Here is a 19502-nt window from a genome sequence, read left to right as displayed (position 1 = left end):
CCGGGCCTTCCTCCCCAGCCAGGGACTCCCCAGGGGGAGGACAAGCTGTCCTGGGCAGGGGATGGGCTGCAGTGGGTCCCCCCGCGGAGACTGCTGGGGGGGTGTGCAGCCGGGAGCCGCTTCCCAGGAAACGTACGTGGTGGGTTACAGGGTTGTGAGGGGGGAGCTGACGTCCCTGCTGTTTCCCAGTCTCCCCAACGTGAGGGCCTCGGCCCCACCCAGCCCGGCCTGCCACCTGCTGTGGCCTTAAGGCTTTCCTGCTGCTGCCCTGAGTGCCCGGCTGCCCTGGGCAGCGGGGAGGTCGGGGAGGGGGTACTCACAGCCCCTGGCCTGGAAGAGCAAGGCGGCTCGGGGCACCCCGAGCCACTCGGCCAGCAGTCAGCACCCAGCCACGGCCCAGGGCTGCCCCCCACCCTCACCCCGTTCCCCTGCCGAGTCATTGCCTCACTGGGGTCCCCTGGCTCTGAGTAGCCTCCCGCCTCTCAGGCCTGGGCGCCGGCGAGGTGTTGAGGCCCATGCATGCCCTGCTCCCCAGCGGGCGGCCCGGCTGCCCTCCTCGGGGTGTGCTGCACCCCCAGGAACAGAGCGACTGGAGGGAGTCAGGCCGCGCTGCCTCAGGCCCCTCGCTCAGCTGCGGAGCCTGGGTTCCTGCAGGACCCTGCTCTGGGCGGGGCCGCCCGTCTCCCCAGGGCCCCCTCTGTCTCCACGTCCTCCCTCTCCTCGCTCTGGCTGCCATCTCGTCTGGGTGTGCAGGAGGCTTTTACGCTCCAGATGGACACCCAGGTGTCACCCGGATGGTCACTGAGCCCCATCACTGATTGGGAGGGGCTGTGTCCCGGGCGGGGAGGTGGCGAGGACTCACCTGCTGTGACCCTGGTTGGGGCCCGGCAGAGGGAATGGGCACCTGGGCCCAGACGGGCCCCCACTGCGTGCTGCGTGCTGTTATGGGTGTCCCTGCGATGTCGGTTGTCGGTCTGGGGCCACCGTCCCCTCTACGGGGTGCAGTGGAGACCCGGGGCCACGAGCCGGGGTCGGGGGCTCTGCTCTCCATGGCCCGTCCCATCTGCCGCCAGGCGCCTGTCGGCCTCCGCCCGCCCTGAGCCTCTGGTGCCTTTCCAGGGTCCAGCAGCGGCAAGGCCGTGTGCCGGCGCAGCTCCAGCCCCGAGCCGGCCGTGGTGGCCCTGCTGCCCGGGCCGGGCTGTGCGCCCCTGCGGCCGGGCTCCCACTCACGCACCAAGACGCGGAAGCCCAACTTCAGCCCGCAGGAGACCGAGGTGCTGGTGCAGAGGGTGACGCGCCACTACCCGCTGCTGTTCGGGGCTCTGCGGGGCCCACCCGCCCGGAAGCACCGCGTGTGGAGCCGCATCCTGCAGGCGGTGAACGCGCTGGGCTACTGCCGCCGCGACCTGGGCGACGTCAAGCACAAGTGGCGGGACCTGCGAGGGGTGGTGCGCAGGAAGCTGGCCGAGCGCCCCCGGGCCCCCGGCCCCGTCCTCACGCCCGTCGAGCGCATGGTGGCTGAGACCTTCACGGCCCCCGGCCCCGCTGGCGAGGCCCAGCCCGCCGAGGCCCTGCCGAGTAAGTGGACCCTCAGCAGCCTGCGCGGAGCTTCGAGCAAGAACTGCGCGGAGAGCTGAGGCCCCTGTGCGTCTGCGGGGACCGAGGCTCCAGGCCAGTCCTGGGCCTGAAGGAGCTGAGGCTCAGAGCCAGGTCCATCTGGGGTCGCCCCACATGACAGGGCCTCCGCGGGGCCTCCGAGACCTCGGAGAGCCGAGGTCCCCGTGAACCGCTCGGGTGCTCGTGGGAGGCCGGCACCGTTTCCTCCATCACTGGCCCGGCTCAGCTCACCTCCCTGCCCCTGCTGTGCCCTGTCTTGGATGTGGTGCAGGCAGGGCAGGTGAGCTCACCTCCTGACGCCCTCTTGGGCTCTCAGAGTGGGGTCCCTTCTCCCTGGGTCACTCAGCCCCCAGAACAGGCCAGGGCAGTGTCTGGGGCTCGCAGCCTCCCGGGGCCTGGCGACCCCCTCGGAGTCCAGGGCCCACCGCCGGGGCCAGCTTTGCAGAAGTTTCTGAGCCTGGTGTGGAGGGCGGGCCGGGCCCTCCGGGGCGCCTCAGCATCTCCTCCCCGCACCCGTTTTCCTCCTCCTCCTTGAGGCGCCTCTCAGTGTCCGTCAGGGGTGCCCTTCGCCGGGCTGCCTTCTGTCTGCGCGTAATGGCTCCACCCACAGCTCCAAGCTGAGCTCCACCGGACCCTTGCCTCACCCCTTCCTGGGGAGCTGCTGGAAGGACTTTGGAGACGATGGCAGAAGCAGGACCAGCTCCCTCCTGAGGGCTGCAGAGTGGGCGGCAGGATTCAGCCTCGTGGGGACGAGCAGGGGCCACAGACGCCCCCAGCAGAGGCCCCAGCAGACCTTCTAGTGGGGGTCTGCACCAAGCAGGGCTGGGCGGATCAGAGATGCACGCAGACTCAGGACACGGCCGTGCCCTGGGCTGGACCGTGGGGAGGGGCCTAGTTCGGGAGGCCACCTGCTCCCCCACAGGCAGAGCCAGACCTGGTTTTGGGGTGCTGCAGGGTGGGCACACTCTAAGGGCCGAGGGGGGCTGGCAGCAGGTGGCACGGGTGTGGCCCTGGGTGTTGAGACCCGTCCCGCGAGTTCCCAGTCCCCGCATCGAGGCAGGAGCTTGGTGGCTGTGTTTCTCCTGGTGGCCCCCGGGTGCGGCGCTCGGCACGCTCCTCGGTCACGAGGCCCAGCCTGGCGCAGACGCCCCTGCCTGCTCTGGTGGGCCGGCGGCCCCTCTCCCGGGCCCCGTGGCTCCCGGCTCTCCTCCGTCGGGACGGTACGCTGACAGCGAGCTCCTCTTGGGATCGGTTGGCACAGTGCTGACTCAGAGAGGTTTGCTGAATGAGTGAGAGAGGGGGTAGGGGCAGGACACCCACTCTCCGCTCCGGTGGGCTGAGACCAAGCAGGGGAGTGGCTGCCATGCCTGGTTTGGGGGTGGCTAGAGGCCCAGCCGCACTGGCTCCTGCCTCTGGGTCAGTTCTGGCCTGGGGCTTGGGCAGGGTCCGGCTGCAGGGCTGCGGACGGCTGGCTGGCAGAGTGCAGGCCACCCGCCCCCGGCGTGCCTGTAGCTCTGTCCATGTTCGGGGGAGTGGTGCTGAGGGGCTTCTCTTTGGTCCCGGGGGGCCTGACCCAGAGTCTGGGTGCCCCGGAGGCCCCCAGAGCAGAGGCCTCCAGGGCAGCCCCGCCGAGCACCGGCCGCGGGGACTGTGGGGGAGCCCGGGGGCCTGTGGCCCTGCCTGCGCCCCTCCTGATGGGGCTCCCCATGGAGGGGCCGGACTCAGACTTCAGGGAGGGCACCACAGGCAGGGAAGACGCCCCCTGCTCAACCCGGGGCCCAGGGCACTTGGTGCCTGGGCGGCAGCTGCGTTTATGGGAACGGTCCCTGCCTGGGCCTGGGCGGCGCCCGGGAGCGCAGCTCTCCAGGGAGATGTGGGCGTCTAGCCGTTTCTGCCTCTGGAGTACTCACTAAAATGCAGGAATTCGGAGGCTTGTCCTGTTTTCCTGCAAGAACGTACTTGATGCGCCTTTGCGCCTGGTCCCTGCTGAGGGCCGTGCCCGTGGTGGCCGTGGTCACTCCCTGATCGTCTGGGCGGTCCTTCCCTTTGGGAGGAGAGAAAACAGCATAGAGAATCGCCCTGGTCCTCAGCTGGGTGCACACCCGGTTCCTGCTGGGGTCAAGCACCGCGGTCCTAACTCACCCCTGCCCTGCGTGCCCTCCAGCTGGGCTGTGCAGCCACAGCGGGGCAAGGATGGATCTGGCCCCTGTTTTCTGTGATGCTGCCTTTTTACCAAGGGCGTCGCTGAGGGGAGTCTCCTGGTGTGCAAGGGCGGCCCCTGGGCCTCGTCAGGGCGGCTCAGGTGTGCTGTGGGGCTGGCACCTCTGGGGGGCTGCATGGACACGCCCCGCCGGCCCCTGCCTGAAGTCCTGGTCCGCACTCAGCCCCGCAGTGTCGTCAGGACCGGCCGCTCAGTGCACTTGCTGACGTCCAGGGCCGAGTGCAGAGGAGGGTGTTCCCAGGCCCAGTCTCGCCGTCTTCACGGTGACTCTGTGAGCGTGCAGAGTCATTGCAGAGCCGGGCCTCACCCTTTCCCGAGTGGGCTGCCGTGGCTCCAGGGGACAGGCACTCCTAGGCTCTCTGTCCGGACAGCTCAGGCCGGCCAGCGCCCACGCCAGGGGGCCGACCGGTGCCCCCTCGCTGCAGCCTCTGTTCTCTGGAGGCTGGACTCCCCGCTTGTGCCTGGAGTGATCACCGGGGGGCAGATGCCGTCCACGCCCCGTCCGCACGGCCCTGGGTGACCTCAGGGTCTCCGCTCTATAATTGCTTCTGTTGTCTTGATTTGCAGATAGTATTGAAGCCGGCCTTGAGGCTGCGTCCTCGCACGCAGAGGTGGCCAGTGAGCTCCTGGCCGGAGCCAGCCGGCACCAAGTAAGTCAGTGTGAGGGGACAGCCCGCCGCCCCTCCGGCCCCTGCCTGCGCCCGGGAGGGGCAGGCCCGCAGGGTCTTCTCTGTGCCCAGGTGGGCTGCTATGGGGGAGGGGAGAGGAAGGGGTTGCGGGCCGCGTGCCCAGGGTGGGAGGTCCCGCCTCCCCCTAGTCTGCACCACCCCCTCCCCAACCGCGCCGCCGAGAGCACGGCCGGGGCTTCTGCCTACGGCTCAGCAGTGAAGTGAGAGGTCAGGGGTGAGGGGCGGCCAGGAGCAGCGCCCACCAGCTGGGTCTCGCTGCAACGGGTGCCGACGTGGCTGTGTCTCCCTGTTCCCAGGGTGTGCGGCACCCCAGCTGCCCCTGCAGGAAGCCCTGTGGCTTCTCCCTTATTCTCAGAAGGGCAGGATGGGTCTGTCGGTGTCTGCTGCCTTCCTGGAGGGCGCGGGCCACGGAGAGGGCCGCCTGGCCTCCCGGCCGCTGGGCCGGGTGTGGCCGTGTCTGCCCCTGGCCTGGCCCCCGGCTGGAGCTGGTGGGGCCCTCTCTGCTTGGGACAAGTTGGCCGGCTCAGAGGGAGTGACGACAAATATCTGGCCCTGATTTGCCTGCGATGGGCTTAGGGTAGCCTTGGGGGCCAATGGCGGGCTGCCGTGCTGACCTGCAGCCACCGCGTGAGCCCTGACTGGGCCAGGCGGGCTTGGACCTGGGTCCAGCAGGGAGGGGGGCCCGCAGCCGCCCTCCGCTTGCTCGCCGCCACTCGCTGGCCCTCCGCTCCGTGCTGCGCCCTGACTCGCAGGGGTGGAGCCCACAGAGCGCATCTCTCCTGGAGCGTGCGTCCTAGGGGAGGGCGGGGTGGACAGTCCAGTCCAGTGACGCGAGGGCCCTGGGCCAGCCGAGGCAGGGAGGGCTTCCTGGGGTAGCGCTGAGCAGGAGTTGTCCTGGCAGAGGGGACAGAGGCCAAGGAAGGGGCTGCCCGGGCGAGCTCGGGACGCCCCAGGCCGGGGTGCGGACAGCTGCGTGGGGGCTGTGCCGGCGGGAGCAGGGAGGGGGCCGGGGAGAGATGATGGATGACGTCCTGTTCCCTGGGGGCTTTGGGAAGTCAGGGCTGTGCTGGGCAAGGGACTCCAGTTGCCTTAGCGGGGAGGAGAGGGCACAGGGTGACGGTCTGGACCAGGCAGGGCTGTGGGTGGGGCGAAGCGTGGGAAAGAGCGGCCCCTCCTGGCAGCTGCGCTCCCTTCCCAGGCTTCCCGTCCCTCAGGGAGCCCAGTGGGCAGAGCACACGCGGGACGGGAGGCCGCTGGACTCCACAAGAGTGCGTCGTGGGGTGGAGGCTGGCCCCACTGCTGGCCTCCCCTTTTCTCTGTCAGTGGCCACTAGACGCCTAAGTCAGGGCGACAAGCGTAGGCCACACGTGACAGCTGGAGAACACCACGCCAAGGGGGGCGACGGCATGTATCTGCAGGACGGGGCGGAGGCAAGGCTGGAGGTCGTGTCTGCTGGTGCCAACTCGGGGCTCTCTGCCCCAGCCACGGGCCCCAACCTTTCAGCATGCCGAGGGCAGCCAGACCTGCACCCGGATCTCTCCACCTGGCTGGGTCCTGCCAGGGCCTCCCAGAATAGAAGGTGCAGACTGCAATTGACAAGCAAGGCGGACTTGTCGGAAGCCCAGGGCCCGGCCTCTCCAACGGGAACTCTCCGAGCGGGCCAGTGCCTGCCGCGGGCCCTCAGCCCCAGGAAGCCTCCTCGCGGGAGGGAAGCAGCACGCCGGCAGGGTGGCTCCGCCCGTGAGCCTCTGGGCTCGGAAGGGTCAGCAAGTGCCCGGACCGCAGATGCCTGGAGCCCAGAAGGAGGACGTGACAGTGAGGAGGAGGAAAAGGAAGAGCAGGAGGCGGACGGGCGGCCACTGTGCCCGCGGACGCACCAGGCTCAGAACCCCCGGGCGCCGGGGAGCGTGTGCGCCCAGGCCTGTGCGGTGGTGCTGTCGTCGCCCCTTTTCCATCGCAGAGCAGGACCCCCTGTGCCATAGGTGAGGTGAGAGGGGCTCAGATCCAGGAGGGACAGCCCGGAGTCGCCCCCCCGCAGTAATTCCTCATGCTCTTGCCCACTGCCACGCAGCGTGTCGGCAGGTGTCAGCAAGGCAGGACACCGCAACCTGGGGCTCAGGCCCAGGGCTTTTCCCTGGGCCCTTGGTTGACTCACCCTCCACACCCAGCCACCTGGAAGGTTAGGCTTCAGCTGGGCCTCTCATTTGCAGACTAGGGATTTGAGACCCAGAGGACAGAAGGGTTTTCCCAAGGTCACACGGCTGTCAAGAGGAAGAGCTGATTCTGGAGCCCAGTGTGTAGGATCCCAGGTCTTGGCGTTTCCTGCGACCCTGGGGTAGCTCTGCTTTCATATACAGCTGCTCATGTTTATGGGATGTCCGCTTGGCGGATGGATGGGTGGGTAGATGGATGGAGGGATGGAGGGACTGAAGGATTGGAAGGGTGTATACACAAGTGGGCGGATGGATGGAGGTGTGGGTGGATGGATAGACGGATCAAGGATGGGTAGTTGATGGATGGATAGACGGATCAAGGATGGGTAGTTGATGGATGGACGATGGATGGAAGGATGGCTGATGGAAGGATGGATGGATGATGGATGGGTGCTTTGAGGATGGATGGCTGAGAGATGAACACGTGGATGGATGGATGGATGCAAGGAAGAAGGATGAAAGGAAGGAAGGAGGTGGACAGATGGAGGGACGGATGGGTGCTTGATGAGCAGACAGATGGGCGGATAGATGAGGGGATGGATGAGTGGGTGCATATGTGTAGGTAGACAGATGGGCAGACAGGAGGGTGGGTAGATAATGGCCAGCTTGGGTGGGTGGGTGGATGGACAGACAGATGGCAGCATGGTGGTGGCACCTTGGCTTTGGAGCTGCCAGGTTGAAGTTTTACCTTGACGTTACTGGAGGACGTCTTTCGCCCTCTGAGTCTTGGTGTCCTAGCGAGGGCGCTGCTGCCCACTGCAGAGGGGCCCCGCGAGACCTAGATAGCTGCGTGGGCAGCGGGCCTTGTGCAGGTGGAGCTCCCTGGCATTGCCCCGGTCCTGGCTGGCGAAGGCTCACGTTTCCTGTCTCCCTCTGCCAGCCGACGAGGACGAGGCCCCCGGCTGCCTGTGGCTACCCCTGCGGACGCTGGATGGGCCGAGCCTGCCTGAAGCCGACCCCCTGGACCCCCGAGGAGCCTTCCCCGCGTCCCCCTCCTCACCCTCCCCGCCCGCCTCCCCGGCCTCGGCACCCCCCGCGGCCACATTCCCCGGGGCCTCCCGGCCCTCGCCGCCCTCCTCGGCAGCACCCCAGCCCCCCGGGAAGCCCACAGGGCCTGAGGCCTCGGACGTGGAACGGCGGCTGCTGGACTCGCAGCGGCAGCAGGGCGCCCTGCTCAGCTCCTGGTCCCAGCAGCAGAGTGCGCTGATGGCCCAGCAGAACCTGCTGCTGCAGCGGCTGGCTGAGCAGAGCCAGCGGCTGGCCGACGGCGTCGAGGCCCTCAACCGGACCCTGGAGAGGCTGGTGGAGGCCCTCCCGCCCCGGGGCGCCTCGCCCGCAGTCCCAGATGGCTGCCCTGGGGGCGGAACAGCCTGCAGGCCAGCTGGAGGCTCCCAGGGCAGCCCCCAGGGCAGCCACACAGGCCAGGAGGTCTTCTCAGGGATGATCCTGAAGGTGGAGGAGGAGATCTAGGGTCCGGACCCCGTGGGCCGCGTGCAGAGCAGGGACTCCGGTCCTGCCCCTCTGAGGGGCAGAGATGGGGCCTCGATGGAGCCAGAGAGGATGCAGGACTTGGCCTGTGGTTGCCCCTTCCGTCCTGCCATCGTCCGCGGGCCTGTGACGCGAACGGAGGGCTGGGCTGAGGTCTACTCAGGGGTGACGCCGGTGGGCGGGCCGAGCTCCCTCCGCTCCCATCCTGTGCTCCGACCGTCGGGGCGAGTGCTGTGGAGTGCAGAACGGGGCGCCTCTCGGCGGGCAGTGGGTGAGCGGAGCTGCGGGAAGAAGCACGCAGAGCGCAGCTCCCCCCCCGCTGCCCCCGGCGTGGGCCCTGGAGTGACTCCTGGAAGCCCGCCTGCTCCGTGGGCGTGCGGACTGAGGGGGCTGGACCCCTGCGCCCTCTCGATTCTGCCCCGAGGGGGCCACGCCCTGTGGGCCCGCGGTTATTTCTCTCAATTTTATGCCTGCGGGGTGGGGTGTATATACGTATGTGCACATCTGTTCGTTGGTACTGGATGGGGTGGGATGCCATTTTATACCTGTCGACTTTTCTTGGAAAAAGATATTTTTCTCATATAAGCATAAAATAACAACCAAAGAAGGCAGCGATGATAAGGAGGGTGATGCTGACAGGAAATGAGATGGAGCCCGTCTGTCTGCGCCTGGGCTCTGCCTCTGCCCTTGGCCGGCAGGCAGCCCTGATGCCCCCCGCCGGTGTCAGGTCCGCCTCACCTGTGACTCCTGGCCGTGTGGGGTCCCTCGGGGCTGGCCCCAGCTCCTGGCCCCGCCAGGCAGGGCACAGGGGCTCAGCGCACAGTTCGGGTGGCTGTTGGGGTCCTCGTGGCCCTGGGGCTATGCCACCTCCAGCTTCCCCTTGGCCTCCTTCTCCAGACTCGTGATGAAAGCCTTTCCCGGAAGCAAGAGGCTGAGGTCCTGGCGTGAACTGGACAGCGTGCTGGTCCCAGGGCTCCCAGGCAGCCTGGCACTGAGGGGAGCAGAGACGAGGGTGGAACACACACAGTGGGAGGGACTTTTCCTGGTTTCTCTGTTTACCATGGGGCCAGCAGCATGTCAGCAACTCTTGTCCACAAAAGAGAGCCCCAACTCCTTAGCTGCCCATCCAGCCCTCTGCAGTGTGGCCAGCACCCTTCCAGCCTCCTCTTCCCCTGCGGTCCGGAGGACACCATGTGTTCTCCACGGCGGCCTTTCCTTCAGCCCTACAAAGCCAGAGTGCCTTTCAGTGCCATGTCTGGCGTCTTCTTAGAGCTTCATTTCAGGTGAAAGGCACGGACCCTGCTTGTCCACTAAGATGCCCACTGCGGTGGACACACACCTCTCTACAGGCAATGAACACTGCTCTCCAAGGTTACCCACTAACCCTGGTCAACACCTACTCAGATCCCAACCTAGCCCTGACCCTGGTCACACTCGGAGCCCTGATCCTGGTCACATGCTGAGCCCTGACCCTGGTCCCGTGCTGGACTCTGACCCTGGTCCCGTGATGAACTCTGACCCTGGTTCCGTGCTGAACTCTGACCCTGGTCCCATGCTGAACTCTGACCCTGCCAGTCCCATAATCCCTATTGGACACCTGCTCTGGGCCCTGCACTGAGTGCTGAGGACACAGCAGCCCAGGCTGAGTAGAGGTCTGACTGCCTCCAAGGGCCAGTGTGCTCTCTGCCCGCTGAGGGCCAGGCAGGGCACGACTGGGATGGGGTGCCTGCCTGTCGGGCCATCGGTCTGCGGGTGCACGAGGGAGCCTGGGTGGCAGGCAGGGGGACGGGGGCCCTGCCTGGCCTCGAGTGCAGGGGTGTTCCTGCGGGAAGGGGAACCAAGGGTCGGGTCGGGGTGGCCTGAAGATCCGTTAAGGAGGAGGCTGGGTCTTGGCTTAGACAGGAGCTGGTCAGAAGCAGAGCTTTGAGGGAGAAGCATGTGAGGTGAGGCAGCGGGGAGACATCTGATCCCCCCGGGGGGGTTCCAGCACCTTCTGTGCCTTCTGCCCAGACTCTGGGCCGGGTGACCAGGCAGATGGCGGGCCTGGACAGGGAGATGGGGGAGAGGAGGGCCACCGGGAGGGTGGTGAGGGCGGGCAGCGTTGCTGTCCTGTGCGGGGCCCAGGGGCCAGGGGGACTCTGAGGACCCCGTGTGGGAGCCCGGGGACAGGGCGGCAGGGAGAGGAGGAGACCCCGTGGAGGCTGAGTGACAGGTGCCCAGGGGTTTTAAGGAGAGGGGGAAGGGCAGCAGCGTCCTGTGCACAGAGCAGCCCATAGGTGTGAAGACCGAAGGGTTCTGACGCGGGGCGTCTAGAAGACATCAGCCACCATGGCAGGCCATGTTTCTGTGTCTTGCTCTGGTTGACTGCAAGACCTCTGTGTTCCAGTGAGACAGGCTGGAGGGCGGCCAGGACAGCTTTCCTCAGATCCTGAAGAGACCCCAGGTCACCATGGCAAATCTGAGGCCAGGTGGCCTTGGGGGCACAGGGGTGATGGCCGGAGTCATGGAGAGAGCTGGGGGCCTCTTGGAGCCCGGTTTCAGGATTTCCAGTTCATGCCCGGTCCCTTCGTCGCACTGCTTTACCAAGTGCGTGAGCCCGTCCATGTGACCCCAAGTGAGTAAGGCCAGGTCCCCGGCCTGGGGGAGCCGCAGGCAAGGAGTTGGGCAGATCCCTCGTGGTACACTGCGGGTTCAGCAGCCCATGCGGCTCCCCTGCTAGGAGACAGCTTCACGTGGAAAAAACCAGGACTGTAAATGCTTTGAGGGCTTGCAGGGGAAGCAAAATAACCCAACTTGTCCCCGCACCGCCAGCCCCTCGCCACCCCAGGCAAAAGCGCTGGACGGGAGGCAGCCGAGATGCTGGCAGACGGTCCTTTCGGGGAGAGTCCCGTAGGCCTTTGGGGGACCCTCAGAAGAGCCACGTGAACCCACAGGCAGAGGTCACTTAGTCTGCAGTGGGCAGCCTCGGGGTGCAGAGGAGGAGGGAGGGCCGGCAGTTGCAGGAATAACAAGACCACAGCTTTAGGCCCGATGCAGGCTAAATTCTGTCCCCCTAAAGTTCAGATGCTGAAGTCCTCACCCCGGGACCTGAGCAGGTGACTGTGTTTGGAGTTGGGGCCTTCAGAGGTGATTGAGGTAAGGTGAGGTCTCTGGGGTGACCTCGGATTCAACGTGACTCGTGTCCTTATAAGAAGAGGAGATCAGGACACATGGGCACAGAGGGACGGCCGCGTGAGGACACGGGAGGGGAGGGCTGTCCACACGCCAGGGAGGTCGGCCTCAGGAGGAGGAGGAGACCTGCAGACCCCGGGGTATCTGCCTTTTGGCCTCCAGGACGGGGTCGGGGTGAGTTTCTGTTGTTTGAACCACCGAGTCTGTGTCACTTGTCAGGGCAGCCGCTGCTGACTCCTGCAGACCCCCAAGGAATTAATCAGATACCTGACATAAGATAGTTTCTAAGAAATATTTTAAAAATAAGATGAAAGCACAAAGATGAGTAATAATAAGAGATGATCAAAAGGGACCCAATGAGTCTGGAAAAGATCAGTGATAACTTTTAGAACAAAGGACTTGGCGGGGGACCGGGCAACACATTTGGTCCCGGATGATGTGAGAGGAGCAACCTGGGAGGTTTAGCTGGGGAAGTGACAGTGTGCCAGGGAGAGCTAAGGAAACGGAAAGGGCGACGGGTGAAGGGGTGCGGAGGGTATACCAGCAATTCAGCACAGGTCGGGGCGGGGTCCCAGGAGAAGAGAATTGAATGAGGAAAGGCAGTGCGTGAGGAGGCCCCACCCCGACCGCCCACCATCTCGCAGACACAGGAGGCACCTGACACCTGGCAGCTCCATGCCTCCTGGAAACTGCGGCCCCAGAGCGGGAAGGAGGCTCGCGAGGAGGGGCGGAGTGACAGCCCCTCTCCCAGCTCAGTCACAGCAGCAACCGTGGAGGCTGGGGACGGTGGAGTGATACCCACCAAGGCCGAGAGAAGGGACTGTCAGCCTGGAATCACGCCGCCCGCAAAACCATCTCTGGAGAGCAAAGACGAGTGAAAACTTGAGAGTTTACCGCCAACAGACTTTCACTAAAGGAGCTTCTGAAGGATGGACTCGAGGATGGAGAGTAATCTTCAAAGGAAGGTCTGTGACAAGGAAAGTGAACCAAGGAGCTGGTAAATGTGGGGCAGATCCAACAAAGGACTGTGTGAGATAATGACATCATTTCATATTAAACTGTTTTTTGACTGTAATGTCTTATTTGTGCAGTTAAGTTTTGAGAAAGGGCAGAACAACAATGGGACAATGATAGTGATTAAATTAGTCTGAGCCCATTTTCAGAGAAATTAAATATTCATTAATTTTGGTGTCTGTTAATAACAATACATGGTAAAAACTCAAGGATTCCTTCATTGAAATTAAAGACTTACGCTCTTCAAACGACCCTGTTAAGAGGATAAAAAGACAAACTACTTACTGGGAGATGATGTTTGTAGATCACATATCTGGCAGAGGACTTGTATCCTGAATATATAAAGAGATCTCTAATTCCAACAATAAGAAAAAATATACTTGAATTAGAAAATGGGCAAAAGATTTGAGCAGACCCTTCACCAAAGAAGATACATGGATAGAAAATAAGCATCTGAAAAGATGTTCAACATCACTAGCCATTAGAGAAATGCAAATTAAAACCATAATGAGAAACCACCGCACGCCTGCTAGAATGGCTAAAATAAGAGATACAGAGAAAGTGGACCATTCATACACTGCTGGCGGGAATGCAAAATGATACAGCTACTCTGGAAAACACTGTGGTAGTTTCTTAAAAAGTTAAACATTCACTTACGATACTTCCCAACAATTGCACTCCTGCGCATTTATCCTAGAGAAATAAAGTCATGTTTACACAAAAACCTGTACACAGGTATTCACAGCATCTTTATCTGTAACAGCCCCAAATTGGAAATAACCCAGATGCCTTCTGTGGGTAAACGGTTAAACTGTGGTGCGTCCATGCCAAGAAATACTCCTCAGCAATAAAGAGGGTGAACAAGGGGGAGGGTTCCGAGGGCATTTTGCTGAGTGGAGGAGCCTGTCTTGTAGAGCCCATGCTGGGTGATTCCGTGGGCCTGACATCCTCTAAGGGACGAGATTGTGGAGATAGAAACGGGACCGGGAGGTGGGCTGGGTGGGTGCAACTCTAGGACAGCACAAGGGCCCCCCGAGGTATTGGAGCAGCTCTGAGCAGCTCTGTATCTGGTCACCACAGCGGTACAGGGATCTGCATGTGTGATAGCATCTCACAGACCTACACGCACAAGACACCAGTGGAAAATACAATAAAATTGAAGGCAGTAGTAACCTCTGGAAGAGTATTGTAGGAGTCTATAACTTCCACACCAGGAAGAAAGGAGTAAGAATGCAAGTAAGCAGACAAAAAGTCTTTACTGAATAAAATAGGGAAAAAAAGAGAGAAACTAAAGTAATACAGAAGAAAAAAACTTGGACAAATAGAAAACCTGAGGCAAGCTTTTGAAATCGTGTCCAGTAAACAAATTAATGTGGACGGATTAGAAGAGCTTATTAAATGTCAAGGATCATCAGATTGTAGGAAAAAAAATACCTTTGCCATTTACAAGTGATCCAGTAAAACATAAGGACCAGAAGGTGAGAATGAAGCTGTAAAGAAAGACACATCGGTCAGAGAGTCAGGGAGGGTGTGAGTGGTAAGGTCAGCTTTGGACAAAATGGACGTGAAGACAAATATGTACATGAATACCACCAGGATTAATCATATAAGTAAATATATTAAACAGGACAGCACAGATCACTGCATGATCGGCTCAGCTCCTCAGGAAGATGAAAAATCTTACATTTCTATACACCTAATAAAAGAGCTCTAAATAGATAAACAAAGCCAGAACTTCCCACCTGCAAAGGGACTCCATCACGAGAGAAGGTGTCAACATGGGCACAGAGACTAGGAATTAGTGAATATAGAGCAGGTTTCAGTAATAATCAGCACTTGACTTACTGGACCCTCCAACAGCAGATAACGGTCTTCTCCAGGACGCCTGGGACGGCTACAGATTTTGACCATGACTTAGGTCATAGAGCAAGTGTCACCAAACTTCAAAGAATCAGTAGTGGGTAAAACACTACAATTATTAGAAAATGCACAAAAATAAAGAAAAATTCCTTGTATGTTGGGAAATACTTAAAACAGTCCTAACTGACTGGGAGGTCGATGAAGAAATCATTAATAGATATGTAAAAAAGACATAATTGAATAATGATGAAAATACTACATATCAAAATCTGTGAGGTACTTCAAAGGAAATGAATAGCCTTAAATACTTATACAACAAAAGAAGAAAGGCTGAAAATTAATGAATTAAGATATTAAAAAGACAATAAATAAGGGTAAAAGGACTGCAGAATGAACCCTGAGGAATTAGAAGGAAGAAGATTATAGAGACTAAGCAGAATTTATTAAGTTATAACAGCGTCTGCAGGAAGCCAAGAGATGGTTCTTTGGAAAGACGGTGAAAATAGACAAACCACTAGTAAGATTGATCCAGCATTGGAAGAGCAGAAATTCCAAAGTAATAAGAGAATTCTATGAACGGTCTTATGCCAACAAGTTTGGAAACTTAGGGGAAAAATGGACAGATTCCTAGAAAAGTACGGTTTGCCAACATTGACTCAAGAATAAATAGATCAGTGGTTCTGTAGCCATTAAAGAAATAGCATGGGTCGGAAAGACTTTCTCCCCATGGAAACACTAAGCCCGATCGGTCTTTTACGTGCGTTCTACCCAACTGTCAGGGCAGAGATCCGGTCTTACACAAACCTCCCCGGGGAATGGAAAAAGGGGAAATTCCTAAATACATAACTCGAGGTCAAATCAAAGGTGACATACGTACGGGAAAGGATCATCGTGGTCCTGTCTGTCTCATGGACACAGACCTGGTCATCCTATCACGACACAAGCGGACCGCGCTGCGTCCCGTGGCCTACCTTTTGGAGCTGGTAGTTTAGCAGGAAGCCCGGACAAACCACCGGCTTTGGGGGAAGTAATGCCCCCCCCCCCCACCCTCCATTGGAGCTGCCTCAAGGACGAGGATGAGAGATGAGGCTGAACTTTGAACGCACACCCTGAGGCCCTGCGTGGGGAGCTGTGCAACTGTCCTCAGGCCGCAGCAGCAGAGAAAAGCAGTGAATTCCCCACAGGGGCCAGGGACAAGGTCGGCCTCCTTTCTTCCCACTCTCCTGCATCCTTTCCACATCCTAACTGCTCCCCAGTGTAGGTCTTTCCTCACACATGTGCTTAACAGAGAGGCTTCCCCTGCTGCCTCTCGCCCTCCCATCCCCACACGTGCCAACGCCCCCTGTAAGTCCTTGTCTTCCTGGGCAGGGAACCTCCACAAGGCAGGGCTCTGGCTGCCCCCGGCCCCCGGGACGGTGCTCAGCGTGCAGTCTGTGCTCTGTCAACGCACTGCACGGTCTGTGTACCGCCCGCACCTGTGCAGAGGCACCCGGAAGGCAGGGCCGGGGAGATTAGGAGGTGCAGGAGGAGGCAAGGTCTCCAGTGGGCCAGGCCGGGGTCAGATGCTGTCTTGGGGAGCTTGGGCTTCTGAGCTAGTCCAAGTCCAGCCAAGGGCAGGACTCGCGAAGAGCCCAGCTGGTGGCCTGGCCCAGGCCCCGAGCCTCCAGGGAGGGCGAGGAGGGATTCTCTGGCCAGAGCCCTTCATCCTGTTCCCAGTGACAGGATGTTGTCATCTGAGAGCCTGAGAGGCCTCGTCCAGGCTGTTTTGGGCCTGGGACCTGCTGCCCTGGCCAGGCTGAGGGCCACGCTGGGCAGCTTGTGGGGGAGGGGAGGTGCCTTTTAATTTGGAGCCGAGCAGGGTAGATAAGCAGCAATTGGATTTGCCGAGGCCCGAGTCCCTGGGTGCAGAGAACACCGGAGAATCTTATTTTCATGATAAGATTGTTATAAATTCTCCCCACCATCTGCTGGGAAATGTCAATGTGAATTGGGTTCCAGGCGCCGGGAGGGACAGCTGGTGGGGCCGTGGGGGGCGGGGAGGGGGACCCCGTGTGCACCCGGGCCTCAGGCTGGGCCCCAAGCCGTGCCCCTTCCCGTACCGCGTGGCTCTGTGCGCTCCGCAGCCCTGCTCTGAGTGATCGCCTGCAGAAAATAACCCCAGGCGAAGATTTAAGTCAATCTGCTGGTGACTGGGCTCACCATGCCTGGGTAGACGGGCAGAGGTCATGGGCATAGGACAGAGGGACTGGGGGGGCCCTGCACCCCGCTGTGTGCTCCACCTGCCCCGGTGTCCTTGGCGACTCGCAGCAGCTTCAGGTCAGGTGGGCGCTGCCTTGGCCCAGTTTCAGTGTGACTCTGCGGGTGTCCCCACTCCTCTAAGCGGCGGACGTGGGCCGACCTGCCTGCTCTCTGGCTGGCCTGGGGACCGGACCTGGTGGGGCCTGCGGAGCCTGCAGGCAGCAGGGAGGTGGTTAGGGTCCTGGCGCCATGCTCCGGCTGCCCTGGGCCCAGGGTGAGCGACTACAGCCTGCGGACCACTCGCAGCAAGGCTGGGCAGGAAAGCCCCTCCCAGCAGAGGCCCTCTCACCCTTCCTTGATCCGTAAAGAAGTCTCTGCTCAGGGGAGATGGGCCTGCCCTTGGGAGTGAGTGCAGGGTCGCCCCGTGTTCTTCCTGCTATGCTGATCACACGAGTGGCACTCCCTGTGGGTGCGGGGGTCCAGCCTGACACACATTCCTGTCCTGGAGACAAGGGTCAGGGGTGTCCTTGAGGCCCAGGAGGAACTGCCAGAGAGACGGCTAATGAAATGCCAGGCCCGTGGGCCAGAGGAGGACAGAGGATAAATCAACACGGCCCAGGTGAATGTGGAAAGGCCTCCAAAGGAGGGGCGGACTGGCTCTGAGGGGCAGTCTTAAAGCTGAAGTCCCTGCCCCCCGAGGGGTGCCTCTGAGGCCCTGAGGTGAGAAGAGTCTCACCCCTCACAGATGAGACCTGTGAGGCCAGATGGTGAAGCCTTGCCCGAGACTCAGGGGCACGCGGCCACCACCGCTCACAGCACGCGGGGACACAGGCATGGGCAGGCCTGCTGGCGGGAGGTGCACGTGTGCGCACGTGTGCATTTGCACAGGTGTGTGCATGATGTGTGTGCGCGTGCCCAGGTGTGCTGCGGTGCTGTGCGCGAAGTCCATGCATGTGCACACGCGTCACGTGCCTGCGCGCAGGCACGTGCTCTCCTTGCTCGCCTTGCAGGCAGTGTCTGGAGCGTGAAGGTGGGAGTGGTCCGCTTCCAAGATGGGGCACCAGGTGGGCAGAAGGGCTTCTCCGGGAGGCCGCTGGTCTGTGGAGGCCCGCGAGGGAGCCGGGCCCGGGGCAGAGGAAGAGCTGCACGCCCTAGGCCAGGCCACCAGGCCCTGAGCTGCTCACCCCTCGGTGGGAGGGGCGCCTGGCCGCACCTCGCGTCACCTGGCCACTGACCAGATGGGCCCCTCTCCTGGGCGGGTCCGCAGAGAGCCCAGGCCTTGTCCACAGTACCCCTGGGGGGCGAGCTTCCGAGCGGCCCTCCTAGCACGGCTTCCTCCTGGTCTGCTAGTCCCAGACTGAGCTTCGGAGCACCGTGGCAGCAGAGGAGCTGCCTGGCCTTCCCGAACCCGGACACAGGGCGGGCAGATGGGGGGGCGGGCCGGGGGTCCCGCGGGAAGATGGTGGCCTGGAGGAGGGGAGAGCCTCCTGAGGCAGCGCCCGGCATCCGGCCCAGTCCTGGTGGTAAGACTGACCGGGCCGGCTGTCCAGGGTACCGGGTCCAATTTTCACAGGGAACTGCTGCGCATGCCGGGTGGCCCACTTCAGAATCTCCCTTGCAGGACCTATGCCCCCGCCTGCCCCCACCCCTGCCCTGCTCCGCAGGCTTCAGCTGGGAGGGCCGTGGGAGCTCCTGGCTACTCCAGAGGACAGAGGTTCTCAGGCTCAGGTCACCCCTGAGTGGGGGCTGGACTGGGAGTGGGGAATTGACCGCTCCAGAGAGGTGACGAGGGGACACCACCCCACCGCGGGGTGACTGGGGGATGGCTGTGTGCGTGGGAAGGTCCCTTTCAAGGCAGAAACAATGCAGTTTTGAAGTGGTAGGAATCTGGGCTCATTTTCAGCAGCTGTATGCAAATTGCATGCAAATGAACCTCTTTTCCTTCCAGTACCAGTGAGTGGCCCAGAGAAACAGTGATCTGGAGGACCAGAGTGAGCCCAGCATCTTGTCCGATTCACATCAAGAATCCCATTCTTCAGAAGCTGTGCTGAGTAGGGGCAGCCACTGCTGTTTATTTAACAGATGAGGACGGTCCCTGGAGTCACACAGACTGGGTTCTAATCCCAGCTCTGCAGTGACTGCCTGTGGGTGACTGAGTGTGTTGCCGCACCGCTCTGCTCCTCATTTCCCTTTTCTGTAACATGCAAACAGGGCTGCCTCAGCGGGTTACATGGGAAGCACTTAGCACAGTGACTTGTTCTGATGATGGTGTGGTGGTAGTGATGGTGGTGGTGGTTGTGCTGGTGATGATGGTGGTAATGGTGGTAGTGATGGTGATGGTGGTGGTGGCTGTGGTGATGATGGTGGTGGTGGTGGCAGTGGTGGTGGTGGTGAATCCTGCTGTGGTGGTGATTATGGCGATAAGAGAGCGTCCTCCACAGTAGGCATGGTACGAGGCCCTGGGAGAATGGAGAAGAAAAGTGATCTCTGTCTTTGCGATGCTCATATCTTCTTCAGAGCCCTCCCCAAGGTGGGGCTCATGTTCTAACTCGTGTCCTTGCCCTCCAGTCCCCGGAGGCCTCTGTACCTAAGAGCTCCGCTCTCCACGCTCCCTCCACTGTCACCTCTCCTGTCGGTGCTGACAGCGTGCCTGCCTTAGGGCAGCTGTGACTTGACCTATGGGCCTTCTTTAGAGCCCCTGCTGTCAGGAGGGCGATGCAGGCAGGTGGGGGCAGGGAGCACAGGGAGGATGACACGTGGTCCTCACTCTTGGGGGACCACTGTTGTCCTGTGACCTCGCGGCACCCTCTCACCCCCCCACACCGCAGCACACACTCTGTGCTCCATTCAGACTGCACCCCTGCAGGACCCCACACCTTCCTCTGTGCAGCAGAGCCCCCAGCCCACTGTCTTCATTATGCCTTGGGGCCCTCCAGCCTCCCCCGACCCCCCTCCAGCCTCCAGCTCCCCAGGTGGACACACCTGCCACTC

At 61.4% G+C, this 19502-nt stretch overlaps 1 protein-coding gene across 1 annotated transcript in view; it reads left to right on the top strand.

Annotated features, from left to right (window-relative positions):
* The window catches only part of TSNARE1 (t-SNARE domain containing 1), a gene marked incomplete at its 3' end in the record, with an annotated part of 116347 nt that overhangs the window by 72529 nt on the left and 24316 nt on the right, over positions 1-19502 (top strand). The window contains exon 12 of the mRNA XM_082858400.1: positions 4406-4488. Coding sequence (XP_082714526.1) covers positions 4406-4488 — 83 coding nt within the window. The remainder of the gene's footprint in view (positions 1-4405; positions 4489-19502) is intronic.

This window comes from Leucopleurus acutus (assembly GCF_964270905.1).
Source record: "Leucopleurus acutus genome assembly, chromosome: 17".
Classification (NCBI taxonomy): domain Eukaryota; kingdom Metazoa; phylum Chordata; class Mammalia; order Artiodactyla; family Delphinidae; genus Leucopleurus; species Leucopleurus acutus.
Note: the sequence above shows the minus strand (reverse complement) of the source record. Positions and strands in the feature narration are given on the sequence as shown.